Source organism: Mesocricetus auratus, unplaced genomic scaffold (genome assembly GCF_017639785.1).
Source record: "Mesocricetus auratus isolate SY011 unplaced genomic scaffold, BCM_Maur_2.0 Super-Scaffold_100009, whole genome shotgun sequence".
Taxonomy (NCBI): Eukaryota; Metazoa; Chordata; class Mammalia; order Rodentia; family Cricetidae; genus Mesocricetus; species Mesocricetus auratus.
In genome coordinates, this window is record NW_024429193.1 from 23,322,804 (window position 1) to 23,337,408 (window position 14,605).

General features: G+C 42.9%; 1 protein-coding gene across 2 annotated transcripts in view; it reads left to right on the forward strand.

Annotated features, from left to right (window-relative positions):
• Positions 1-14,605, forward strand: part of Nfkb1 (nuclear factor kappa B subunit 1) — a 114,745-nt gene that overhangs the window by 28,257 nt on the left and 71,883 nt on the right. For both annotated transcript variants that reach the window (XM_040751747.1, XM_040751749.1), the window contains exons 5-6: positions 2,038-2,075; positions 5,157-5,255. In XM_040751747.1, the coding sequence (XP_040607681.1) occupies positions 2,038-2,075; positions 5,157-5,255 (137 nt within the window). The remainder of the gene's footprint in view (positions 1-2,037; positions 2,076-5,156; positions 5,256-14,605) is intronic.

The window sequence follows — 14,605 nt, forward strand, 5'->3', positions numbered from 1 at the left end:
AGGAATGGCCCATTCCCCATGGAACTTCACATATGTAAGGAAAGTCCCAGAAGCAATCCCACAAGTATTTATGGAGGGTCTGGTGAGAAGGAAGGAATTGAAGCCTAATGTGAGAGTCTCCCCCACCTCCATATTTCAGCATCATCCTGTCCAAATACTGCTTTCTTCCCGGGCTAGCTTCTTGGTAGGCACTTAGGATGTCTAGAGGAAGTGTATATTTTAATATCGTCATACAAGCTGTATGGCATTTATAAGCATGACATCTTTTTCTAACCAGTTTTATTTCCTTAGGAAAAGTTAAAGTTTAGATATTTTCTTTGTGAAGTTTAAAATTACAGTTACTCTTCTAAAAGCTTAAAATGTCAAGGATATATCTCATAAGACAGAAGGGTGTAATTTGCTGCTTGCTGCATTGACGAGTGATACCCACCCCCATTTGCCTTTCTTGTTTTACTTCAGATTTGGCCATTTCCTAATTGCCTTCCTTGTACAGTTTTAGTCTTTGGTGCTATCTGATTCATCATATTGTTGAGAAGATAAAGTATATTCTTTGAAGTTCTAATTTAGTTAAAATAAAACTTCAAGTTTTATCTCTTCTCAAATTTATTTATGCAAAGTAAGGCTTAAGCTTTGCTGGGAGGGTGACTCCTCAAATGAGCACAGAAGAATTCTTCTAAAGTAGCTTTAGCTTCAGAGGTCTTAATTCAAACAAATACAAACTATCCAATATGTTTGTGTCTTGCACAATTATGGGTTGTCATACTGTCACATAAAAGCCAGTGGAGGTCCTTAGGGGATTTGTTATCATAACATTTTATTTATGTTCTCAGAAGTGATTTTTCTTTGAAATTTCAAGTCAGATATAACTGGGATATAGAATAAGCCTTTAGGGTTTTTTCTCATAGTAATTAATTGGCATGCATTTATCTTTAATTACATTACTTTTGGTATTTTATCATATGCCTGGGCTGTTTTAGAACGGAGTTCATATGAGAGCACAGTGTTCAGGTATTTTGTATCAGCATCAAAAGCTATGGAAAACATGTCAGGCATAGTGGTGCATGTTTTTAATCCCAGCACTTGGCAGGAAGATCTCTGGGAGCTTGAAGCCAACTTGGGCTACATAACGAGCTCCAGGCCAGCCAAGGCTACATAGTGAGGCCCTGTCTCAAGCAAAATAAAGCAAAACAAAACAAGCAAATGGATAAGAAAGAAAAGTTCTCCAGGTCCCACAGAAGGCGAGAACAAACCAGTTAGGCGCTGGAGGCAGTACCTCGGGTTCAGGTAAGGGAAAGAGTGAACAGTCAGTAGTAGAGTTAAGAGAGGCAGGTGACCTAGAATCATCTGGGACCCCTCCTGCAGGTTGCTGTCTCCAGCTCTTCATTTCACACTGAGCAGTTCTCTTTGAGGAAGGAAAGTCGTCTCTGTTGATGAAAGGCAGCCTGAGATGCCATAGCACTGAGAGGTGTCGCTGTATTTAAACGTGTTAGTGTTCTAAAATGCTTGTGGAGAGATGTGACTGAAGGCTGCTGACACTGTAATGTTTGCCAGCCATCAGGCCTTTTGTTGGGTCCAGCCATGAACCATCACCACCCCCCAAAGCCATGTATTTCTGGTTTCTCACGTAAACTAAAAAACTACTATTAAAATAAGTTGAACTTAGGGGCTGGAGCAATTGGCCAGCAGGTTACAGTGTTCATTGCTCTTCAGTGCTCATCCCCAGGACCTAAGCTTGGTTTCCAGCACCACATGACAGCTAACAACCATGCCCCCCAGTTCCAGAGTATCAGACACTCTTCTGACTTCCTTGGACACCAAACAAAACACTCATATACGAAAAAAAATAAAGTAAATAAATATTTTTAAAACAAAAAATGTATCTAGTATTTCAAATGAGAATGTCTATCTTTGTAGGATTTCGCCTAAAAAATTGATTTGAAACATAATTTCAGCTTTTGACTTGCTTTGTATTCATACCAGATTCTAGAAGTCTCACAGTTTCTTTTGGTTTTCCTTTGTTGTGTTTGCTTTTAACAGATGGCCCATACCTTCAAATATTAGAGCAGCCAAAACAGGTAAGAATAAAGGGGTGGGGTGTTGGTAATGTTTGATCTTTACATCTAATATTAAGCCTCAGGGATCAAATAATGGTAGTTTCTCTGGATGACCAACAGCCTGCCGTGTTATGTGTGATTTTCATTCATAAGGAAATATTCACGCAGAGGTTCACATCTATTCTCTAGTGGTCATATCCATGCCCACAGGGTACTTCTCCTGCCTTTATAAGCTCCAGCTTTTTCTGTGTGTGGGTTGTGTAACCCAAGGCACTAAACACTAGTGGGAGATAATTAGAATGGACTATGAACCCCCACCACACATCTCATTGACTTTAGTCCCAGTCTCCTTGGAGCAAGGAAAGGACACTTTGTTGTTTTTCGGTTTTTGTCTGGATCTTTCTCTTACTACTGAATAGTGTTCAAAATAGTTCTGGATTGAAATGACCCCAAAACTCTGCATTAGAAATAGTGTAGTTCTGGTACTGTGAGAATCTTTAATCTCTGCCGATAGAACATTTCAGTTATAGGATGGAAGTTATGGTATGTCTCCCATGGAATGAGGACCAAGTCACTAACCTTCTGAGTGGATATGCTCATCACATCTGTGTGACACTGAGAAGTATTCACTTGGCCTGCTGAGTTATGTTACCCAGTGCTTTTTCTGGGATCTCAGGAGAGTGAATGTAACGCATTTCTATAGCATTTAACAAATGCTAAACAGAACATACAGTGCCGCTGTGCTGTAGAATCCCGATGTGGTCAGCTGTTAAATGGTAGAAATGTCTTGGTGATGACAACCTTAGTCTTGTGAAGCTGAAATCAGATGAAGATGTTTACTGTAAAGACAGAAATGCCACGTGAAACTTTGGAGCATTGTTCTGTTTGCCTACTGATGGCACTTCCTGGTCCCTCGGCTGCAGGTGACACGTGCCTTTGGTCTATCACCGTGTCGTCTTTGAAGGGATGGCATCTCACATCAAGTCACCAGTTCTCTCAGGGCTCTTCCGAGTAGGGTTTTATTCCCTGAGATTCTGCTGGGAGTCTGGAATCCTAGAAAGTGTCCTAGCTAGTAAGATTGGGTTAACCCATAAAACTGATGGGTGCAAATGTGCCTACACAGCAAAATATTTTTTGGATCTCTTAAAACATTTTAAAATCACATTCATTTATTTTTTTAAGGTGATGGTGGCGGTGGTGGTGGTGGTGTGTGTGTGTCTGTGTCTGTGTGTATAAGCATGTCTATAGAGATCATATGACAACTTTTGGGAATCAGCACCCTCCTACTATGTGGGTCCTGGGGATCAAACTCGCACCTTACTCACTAAGCAATCTTGCCATCCCAGAACCTTATTTTTTCTGAGCATAGCACTATGTTAAGACTTTTAATGTGCAGTTTGTTATCACAAACCCCAAAGTCATAGATATTTATGACTTATTTGAACAACTAATATAGTTGGAGAATTCAAAATTTAATTCATTATGTATGAATATATAAAATATGAGTAAAACATTGTGTCTGTTTGCCACCCTGGTGTGTGTGTGTGTGTGTGTGTGTGTGTGTGTGTGTGTGTGTGTGTGTGTGAGAGAGAGAGAGATTTAGCTTCAGTGTAAGTAAGGAGGTTGCTTCTCATACTTCTGACTGCATGGATGTAGCCTCTCTGAGGTCAGTGACTCAATTTAAGCTAATGGAGCTCCTGAGATGAACAGCGGTAGACAGTAAACATTTAATATTAAACTGTTAGAATTAGAAATTGGTTTAGGTTACATATTTTAAGATATTTTAGTTTTTATTTGATTTTAAAAATTTATTTTTTTGAGACAACAATCTCTGAAGTCCTTTGGTGACTTGAAACTGGTGGCAGTTCCCCTGCCTCCATCTTCCAGCTGTTAAGATTACAGGTGTGAGACTGACCACACCCAGCTCAGAATCATCTTACCAAGCTAACAGAGCAATATAAAGTTTCATCTTCAAAATAAATGCCTTTTGTATAGAACTTTAGATACTCTTGTGCAGAAATAATACAGTTTCACGTGCTGTAAGTTCACATCACAATTAAATCACATTGAGTAATACTATTCTTGATAAGGTATGAAAGTATACATGTACATATTTTCCAGTACCACAAAGGAATTTTGTGATTAAAGATATAGAACTGCTGTGTTGATTTTTTTGTTAGAAATGTTCTTTTTCTAACTAAAAAGGCCATATGGACACAGATTTGTCCTAAGTCTGATGGGAATGAATCAAAGCATAGATTAGTAAGCTCTAGACTGTCCTGTTCCATTGTATAGCTCTCAGTGTTAGCTGTCTTGTCTAATCATGTTGTGTTGGGTTGGGTTTTGTTTTTGAGGCAGGGTCGTACTGTGTAGCATTGGCTGACCTCAAGCTCACAGACCTCCATCCACATGCCTCTGTCTCTCAAGTGCTGGGGTTAAAGACGTGTGCCACCTAACAGAGTTTTAAACTGAAGGTGTGTTTGGATTTTTCTCAGTTAAGTAGGTCTTCATCTTTATGGTTAGCCAGTTTGTAACAGCCAGTAGCTACCTGTTACACATGCTGTTGCCTAGTTTTGGAGTCTTTAAATTCAAGTATTATCCAAACTGGATCTCAAGTACATTAATATTCACAATGCTGAGAAGATTGTCAAATTCACGGTGTTGTAGCAACGTGGGCCATGTCCTTAATACTGGCACATGTTATTTTAAAAGACATGCCTGCCCCAGTTCAGCTGTAATTGGAGAAGATAAAGGAATTCCTTCAAATAATTAGCATAACTCTTGCTGGCAAAAGGTGAAGAGGAGAGCTTGGTAGCAACAATTTGAGATGAGCCGGCTACAGTTGAGACAGCACATTATATCCAAAGCCTTAAACTCTTCATCTTTCCTTCTGAGAAAAGAGTCAGTGAGGTGCTGAAGATGGGTGCCTGGCTTCTCCGCCACAGCTCAGTGCACAGCACGAACTAGCATCATTTTCATAACAACTTCTGGAAAGTATTTCTTACCTCCATAGTTGTCTTCCATAGTTATGCAGGTTTAGAACCTCGTGCCTACCGTTGACGTTATTATTGTAGTAATTACTGCTTGTGTTCACCTCCACAGAGGGGATTTCGATTTCGCTATGTATGTGAAGGCCCATCACACGGTGGACTCCCTGGTGCCTCTAGTGAGAAGAACAAGAAATCCTACCCTCAGGTCAAAGTAAGTCTGAAGTCCACCACTCAGAATGCTAGGGAGCAAAGCCAGGGAACTGTCTTGAATAAATATGAATATTCATGAGGTGAATATGAATATTCAACTGCCTTGAATGAACGTGAATGAATAGGATGCTCCAAGAAGAAGTGTTTACATGGTTATTAGAATTTTTAAATAGAAGTTCATCTCATGGAAATGACACATTTTCAAACACCATTAACATCTCCATTTAACGTCAACTAAGAAAAACCTACTACCTCTCCAGCGATCTTAAAGCTGCCTTTTAAAATCTTCAAATCTCCAAACTGTATATTCTCTGATGTGTCAGTAAAACTTTGAGCCAGGTGTCATGATGCACACCAGCAGCCCTTGGACTTGGGAATGTAGAGGCTGGGGTATCAGACATTCAAGGCCAGTCTCAGCTAGATAGCAAGTTTGAAGTCAGTCTGGACTATATGAGACCCCTGTCTCTAAGAAAACCAAGCAAACAAAGAATGCCTTTGAGACAGATTCCAAATACTATGTTTAAAAGATTTCATGACAAAAGAGTTGGACTATATAGACTATAGGGTATATTTAAGGTCATAAATTCAGTCCCAAAGTGATAAGCTAAATGGGTTTCAAACAGGCTTATCCAACTGTCCAAACATATAAATACACAAATACTGCTAGTATGTACTTCATATGGGGTTCTAGAGTTCAGATGAGGAAATACGCTTAGGTACTCCGTAAGAGCCTGACAGGGACTCTGTGCAGCCACTCAGAATGAATTCTGGGGCATGTGCAGTGGGGTGAGGTTGGGTACAAGTTCACTGTCTTCAGCTTCTTACATTAGTGTTTTAATTGAGAATATCTTTCTATAGTTCGGAGTTTTTTATTTTTCTAACCCAGTGCCATGTTTCAGAGACTGATGATGATTTTGCAGGGAAACAATAAAAAATTGCAATTTAGTCACTAAAAAGTTTTTATCTATTCAGTAATTCAAGCTTAGACTAACAGTTACTAGCAGTGAAAGTTGCCATACTTCGGCCTCTGTCTTCCTGCTTGCTTGTTTTGTAGACTCAATATTCTGGCATTGGGGACCTTATCTTTGATTTTGCCAGCATTGTAGTTTGTTTTTCCTTTTCACACCAGGCCCAGGCCTTTCTAGTGCCTTGCCCTCTGTCTAAAATAAAGAGCCATGCAGTCACTCTCTTTCCAGGGAAACTCAACTCCTGGCCTGGATTCTATGAGTCACGTTTTCATTTTAAGACTCTTAACTCTAGTTAGAGAATGAAAGGTATTTTTCTTAGTAAAGGTAATTGTACATAGAAGTGTAATATTTTTAGTTTGCAAGGGCCACAGTTATATTAGACAGTGTTTTTTCATAGAAATAAAACTGATGGGAAGGAGATAAGTGGATAGATGATTGATTGATTGATTGATTGATTGATTGATTGATTGATTGATAGGAAGGTTGATAGAGAGATGACAGGTGGAATTGGCTGTCCTGATTATGAAAGACAAAAAGTCCTACTGTGGGGTATCTATAATATATACCCAGGGATGCTGGTAATAGTCCAAGCACAGACGCCTGAGCACTGTCTAGGACCAGGGGCCCAAGAATATGGGAGTTCTAGTGCTAGTGTAAGCCTGCCAGTGCAGGAGAGCCTGGAGTTCTGATGCCCTGGGAGTGCAGAGGGCAAAAATGAGGAATGCCTCACATTCTACTGGGACAGAGAGAGGAGGAGGACGAGGAGGAGAGGAGAGGAGAGGACACTGTAGTTGACTGCACACCTAAAATCATCCATCAGGGTAGTTAGTGACTTCCGGTCCTTTAGAACCTAGGTGAGGAGTACAGAAGAAAACACCAGCAGAGAAAACAAATGATTTCTTCAACATGAATGATTTGTCAGGTGTTTTACATCTACTACCTCTCGTAATATTTATTAGCACTGAGGAACTGGGGCTCAGAGTTAGGGCTCGGGCCTCTTTCTCCCTCCGCTCTTTGGCCCTCCCATGCAGAGTGTATGCTACTGAGCTTCAGGGGACCAGGAACTTAGGGACAAGACATGGAGGACTCTGATAAATTAAGGCAGGGAGGATGAGAATTCTGAACATCAGGAGTCAGATCTAGAACTTTCTGCCTGTCCGTGTGCCATATGTTAATGTTGTGTACGTTTATGTGTCTGTATCTGTGATAGGTAACTGAGCCTCACTTGCCAGCGTTGGCACTGATGAGAACCACTGAGAAGTAATGTTAGGAGAAAAAGTAGGGTTTTCTGTGTGGCCTTATGTGAAGAAGTGTAAGTTGTGGTATATTCATGAACTCTTTTCTTCACTGGCACTAGAACTTTGTGGTCTGATGTAGTTGGAAGGTTTTAAGATTTCTGCCTAGTTCCCCTGGACATGTTTCTTTCCTGCTTGTGGGTCCCCATTTCCACTTATGAAATAACACCCTGAGGCTTAATATCAAGTATAACTGTTTGGCCAATGGCTCAGGCTTATTACTGACTAGCACTCACAATTAAATTAACCTGTGTATTGCCACAAGGCTGTGGCTTGCTGGTGATGCTCCGGCATGTTACTCCTTTGGCTATTACATGGTGTCTCCCTGACTCTGCCTTCCTTCTCTCTGCATCTTTGTCTGGATTTCCCATCTAGCTAGGACATCCCATATCAGTCCACTGTGCATGAAAAATGGGAGCATCTGTAGAATGATGCTTCCGGGTGATATCATGATATCACTTCACATCCATCCCATAATCCACCCCCAGAGGTGGGCACATGGACTTACTGAGAGAAGTGGTGCTTCCATAGTCTTGCTCGTGCAAGGTCTGTGACCTGTAGGAATACGTTTGTTTGTTCAGGTTTACAGTAAGATGGCCGGGCGTGGCTTTGTCTTCACTGTTGGCAACAGCCTGTCTCTCTGAACTCAGGCCGTTTCCCTGCCCTGCCTCTTCAAGCACACCCACCCTGCAGTCCCTGGAAGGTCAGGGGTTGGTGTGATGGCAGTAAAGGCTTAGGGGCTATTGGAAGCTTGGAATTGGTCACTACTTGGGGCTGTGGAAATCAAACTGTAGTTTACGGGGCTTGTAAACGTCTATCTTGTTTGGGAGTCTTCTTGTGGACTGTTCAAATCAAAGCCTCAAGCTGACTTTCATGGTAACTGTGGAGTCTCCCGAACCCAGCATGTGCGATTGGAAGTACCTCCACGCTTAAACTGTGGAGTCTCCCGAACCCAGCATGTGCGATTGGAAGTACCTCCACGCTTAAACTGTGGAGTCTCCCGAACCCAGCATGTGCGATTGGAAGTACTTCCACGTTTAAACTGTGGAGTCTCCCGAAGCCAGCATGTGCGATTGGAAGTACCTCCACCCTTAAACTGTGGAGTCTCCCGAACCCAGCATGTGCGATTGGAAGTACCTCCACGCTTAAACTGTGGAGTCTCCCGAACCCAGCATGTGCGATTGGAAGTACCTCCACGTTTAAAGTGTGGAGTCTCCCGAACCCAGCATGTGCGATTGGAAGTACCTCCACGTTTAAAGTGTGGAGTCTCCCGAACCCAGCATGTGCGATTGGAAGTACCTCCACGTTTAAACTGTTGGAGTCTCCCGAAGCCCAGCATGTGCGATTGGAAGTACCTCCACGTTTAAACTGTGGAGTCTCCCGAACCCAGCATGTGCGATTGGAAGTACCTCCACGCTTAAACTGTGGAGTCTCCCGAAGCCAGCATGTGCGATTGGAAGTACCTCCACGCTTAAACTGTGGAGTCTCCCGAACCCAGCATGTGCGATTGGAAGTACCTCCACGTTTAAACTGTTGGAGTCTCCCGAAGCCCAGCATGTGCGATTGGAAGTACCTCCACGTTTAAAGTGTGGAGTCTCCCGAAGCCAGCATGTGCGATTGGAAGTACCTCCATGCTTAAACTGTGGAGTCTCCCGAACCCAGCATGTGCGATTGGAAGTACCTCCACGCTTAAAGTGTGGAGTCTCCCGAACCCAGCATGTGCGATTGGAAGTACCTCCACGTTTAAAGTGTGGAGTCTCCCGAACCCAGCATGTGCGATTGGAAGTACCTCCACGCTTAAACTGTGGAGTCTCCCGAACCCAGCATGTGCGATTGGAAGTACCTCCACGTTTAAAGTGTGGAGTCTCCCGAACCCAGCATGTGCGATTGGAAGTACCTCCACGCTTAAACTGTGGAGTCTCCCGAACCCAGCATGTGCGATTGGAAGTACCTCCACGCTTAAACTGTGGAGTCTCCCGAACCCAGCATGTGCGATTGGAAGTACCTCCACGCTTAAACTGTGGAGTCTCCCGAACCCAGCATGTGCGATTGGAAGTACCTCCACGTTTAAACTGTGGCACAGAACCTGGATGCTAGCTCGGCTTACACACCCTTTGCTGGGACCCGGGGCGCTGAACCATGTGGTGCTGTGCATGCTGCTGCCACGGATCCGAAAAGAAGGAACCTGCTGAGCCCTCTAGCATCGTGCCGTCCAAGTCTTCATGTTCTTCCCCCACCCCTCTTGACTGACTGCTCTGGGATGACCGCGTCCTGCATCCTTGTGGCTGCCGTTAACTTTCTCTTCATATTGAAGCATTCCTCCTACCTCCCTTGGTAGTGCTGGATTGGGGAATTTTTTTAAACTAATTACTCCATATTACAAAATATTTCAAACATACAAAATTTAAATTTTTATATGACACATACCATATACTAAAATGTAAATTTAAAAGACAGTACTGGTTTTCCTATTTGCTGTTTGTCTGCCCTTCTCTGGGTCTGTGTGTCCCTCTCTCTGGGAACTGCAGTGTAGAGCGGCGGAAGCCCCGCCCAGCCACAGCTTTGTCCTCTCATCGTCCGCACAGGAAGACTACTGTTGGAATGTCCTTTCTCTGAGATGTTTTTATATTTTACCACATACATATGCGTTCATGTCCAAAGTCACTTCCAAGAGAATTACTTTTTCCTAGCTTTAACCCATAGTTTTTATTATATATGATGGCTCCTCCTTTTCAAGGGGTTAAAACTGACCTGCCTGAAGACTGAATGCTTTGATCCTGTCTGTTTCTTCTTACTGTCAGAGTAAAAATGTCTTCAAGTACAGAATTTACACCAATCCTTAAAGCAAGAAATCACATTCAAGGGGGAAATTTAAGGAAGTTTTCTGCTTTTTAAAAACTGAGTCATCCATTGTCTGCCCTAAAGCTGTCCCTTGAGTGTTTGCTGGGCTCTGAGTTCATGGTAGCTCCTAGAGGCGGCAGAGCAGGGGAGACAGCAGACAGCCTTTTCTGGACCAAGCCTGTTGCTGCCTGTTCTTGACTCAGCAAGGAGTGTCAGGGAAGACTCACTGCCCTCCTTTTCCCGAAAGCGGTGCAGAAAAATTTTGTTTCAAAGTGCCTTCCTCGAGCGAGTGGAGCCCAGCCAAGAGGACACGCTGCACGTGGCTCTGGGATGCTCTGCAGCCGGCAGCTGTAGCTGTGAGTCCTTCTGCAGTGGGCACCCTGTGCAGACTGCACATCGGCACCGGTGCCGTGCATTTCTGAACTACAGTGTATTTGTGGCCATCAAATGCCAGGAGCTTGAAACACAGCGGTGCCAGTGTAACTGTTGCCGTGGGCTCTGCTGGGAGCTGTTTCACTGCCCTTCCTCCTAGGGCTTCCTTGCAGGGAAAGGGCATACTGGAATGTTTAGGTCAACAGCAGCTTTGAGCCTTCCTCCCACCCACTGTGAAGTCTGAGCTCTTAAGTGCCTCTCACTTAAAAATCCTTATGGTAAGTTTCTGTCAAGGTTAATAAAGCCTGGCTGATCGGCTGTGTGTTTGAGGATATCACATATCTTTGCATAAGCTCCCTTTTCTTTGCACAGGCATGTCTGAATCCGGAGGCTTGCCATCCTAAAGATCTAGTTGGAATACTAATTTTGAATAATTTAGCCTGATACAGTTACCTAACATGCCAGGGGAAAAGATCACCATAACCGATTGGGTGTGCATTCAGAACCTAGCTCATACCATTTATATTAGGATGTCCCTTGATACTCCTAAGTTGTTTACTATGCTCAAATAAAATAAAATAGCCACATTCCCTACAGATACACACCCTGTGCTGTGTAACACACATGTACACAGATGCACACCCGCGAGCATGCCCACACAAGCTTACTAAAACAAGGGTGCATGGATCTTTTCATGGTTTCAGAAAGGGTCGGGACTTGAGAGTTTACACATAGAATTTATATCCATGTGGATCTTTAAAATTTGAACATGTATACAAATAATGCTAAAGGGTGTTGACTTTTTGACAGCAGTGAATTAAACTGATCTCTACAATTCTTTCTTCCTGTCTTTTTCTTTCTTTTTGGGTAAGGTCTCACTCTACCTCTGCCTCCAGAGTATTGAGGAATTGCAGGCATGCAGTTGCCTTGAATATGTTCCATTTTTTCTTTTTTTCATTTCTAAACTTTCTACTTATATTTCTACCCATTTTAGGTAAATTGAAGCACTTTGTGTTTTCAACATGTGATTTAAGGTAGTTGCCATTCAGAATTCCAGTCAGTGGAAAAGATGCGAGATTTAGTGCCAACAGCCAGAAAAGGGGAAGTCTCAGTTAGTCATCTGTCTGTCTCTCTCCCTGTCTTCCTGCCCCCTCCCCTCTCCCCTGACTCCCACCTCTTTGATAGTGATTAAATATGAAGCCATTTGTGGTTAAAACCAAAAAAGAAAGGAAAATTATTTCACTAATATTCACTTAGCACCCTGGCTGGCCCTGCACTACAAACAGGTGGCATCCTCTGTATAACCATCTACATAATTTTTTTTCTAAGTCACCTAGAAGCTTTGCATTTGGCTGCCAGAATAAGATACTGACATTGAAGACTTTTAAAATGGCCTTTTAAATTAATGTTACCATTAGAAGCTGAAGAAAGCTAGTCACTAAAGGAAACCTTTGACACAAATCAGAGCAGTGAAAATTAACCCTGAATTGGATTTGCAGGTTGTCTGGATTCTAGGCCTGGTGTGGGGAGCTGCTGCTACAGGCCTTTCCTCTTCCCCTCCCATGTGTGTCTGCACACAAAGTCCCCAGGATGGTTTGCCTTAGGGTCATCTCTGATCTCAGTGGTCTCTGTTTGAAGAGGATTAATGCATCCACCATTCAATCCAGGAAGCTATCTATGGCAGGGTGACTAACCAGAAGCCTTAGGGTCCTCAATGTCTCCAAGCACCTTCTGCATGGTCAGGGAGTTCTCAGTATTTAGCAGATCCGGGAGTGCTGCTGCTGGCTCCCACCGTCCCCATCCTGCCCTCTAAGTGGCCTCCAGGTCAGAGTCTTTCAAATGACGTTCACTTCTTGAGGTCTGTGGGGGTGGACTGGAGGATGCAGGCAGACTTTCGCTGTCACCTTGGCCCAGTGCACGAGCAGAGGGACACGAGGACAGCTGGCCACGCTCGTTTGCACTTCTTCGGCCGTCACAGCGTTGCACTGAAGCAGGGTCTCTGGTCTTCGTTTTGTCCACGAGGAACCGGAAGTGTAGAAAGAGCTGAGACTCCGCCCGAGTCCCACTGCCTTTCAGGGGCGAGGCCCAAGGTTCTGGTGTGAGCAGTGTGATGTGAGATCCCACCTTTTTTAAATAGGAAGTCTCTTATTAAATATCTCACCGAACTAGGGCTGCCATCGGCCTCACTAGCTGTTGTACAGACTTGATATAAATGATCATTTCCTTGGGTCTAAATGTTTCGTTACCATTTATTTCTCAACAGCTACTAAGTACTTCATATATATTATGCAAGTAAATGATTCACTATAAAACAATGGAAATTTCAATGATTTACTATTAAGAGCTGATAAGTCACTCATATTATAATTTGAATCTAGCACACAGATGGCCAGAGCCCGCATTCTTAAGCACGTAGAATAATATTGTTAATCATGATACTAAGTATTTCTCTCTAATTACAGCATCCCTTAGATCTGAAGTTCTGAACCATAGGTGTGCATAAGGATTATTCAAAAATTTCCAGTTACAGTGAAATTTAGGGCCCACTTCACGTGTGTGAAGCATAGCATGTCATCTAGTGGCCATGTTTCTGTAGTCATTTTTTGGGGATATTTGTTATTTTATTTTTGGTTGTGAGCCTAGCCATCTCTCCAGCCCATTTGTTATTTTATAATGATAATATATGCTAGCGTGGTTGAAAAGAAGTCATGTGTCATCAAGGAATAGACTATTATATTACTGTATTTTGAAATGGTGATTGAGAATTTGTGTGACCTGAAAAACTGCCTAGGGTGTAGTATTAAGACAAGTAGGCTTGCAAGACCTGCGAGATGGGTGGGCGGGCAAAGGCGTTTGTGGTGGAGACTAACAGTGTAAGTTTGAATCCCACCTGATGCGTGTGGTGAAGAAGTAGAGTCTGGGGAGTTGTCCTCAGATCGCCACATGTATAGCGTGTACTATTCCCCATAGACAACACTAAATAAAGAACTCAATGTACTTTAAAAAGACAAATAGGATTCTGAATTATTCCTTTCTAATAATTCAGATATTAGCCTCTGCGCAGCCTAGACTGAAGCAAGTGTGTACACTTTAGTTCTGTTTACCCATGACTTAAACTAAATTGGTTGAGTCCTGACTCCTACTTGAGTAGCTGGACTTTGGACTGAAAGGAAAACACCGTGAGTCAGACTCACTGAGCAGCTATAGCAGGTTTTAGCTGCAGGCAAGAGACATAAAGATACAGAGCTACATAAACTGATTTCCTCACAAACCCCATGAGGGACAAGCCAGGATGGTTCCCAAGCTTCACTTGACAGAAAACTTTCCTCTAAACGTTTCCAAGTGTTGGCTTTGTTTAGTTTCCAAAGCCTTCTCAGTGGGGCAGGTAACCCTTCCAGTATAAAACACTGAGAAATGTGCCTATGACAGAAATACAGCTCCCGTACCAAAGATTCAGCAAACCTTTTCTATAATGAACAATTAAACTTATGAAAAAGTAGGTTACTTGAGGGAGGTAGAGGTAGGGGAGAAAGGTTAGCAAGAAGTATATATGAATATGTCACAGTGATATATACATATATATATAGAAAGAGAGAGAGAGAGAGAGAGAGAGAGAGAGAGAGAGAGAGAGAGAGAGAGAGAGAGAGAGAGAGAGAGAACCCAGATGCCATTAAAACAGTAGTGGATTTTAGAAAGCTCGGTAGATATCCGTGGGTTCACCCTAGAACTGACTGCTGACCTGAGTTATTCCAAATAAAAGATAAGGTTTGAACTTTTCCTGTCTGAGGTACTGGAACTGAGTCCTCCCCTGAAGTCAGGAGTCTCATAGGGCTGCAGTTTCTGATAGTGGGTGACCTTCAGAGTGATCGAGAAGG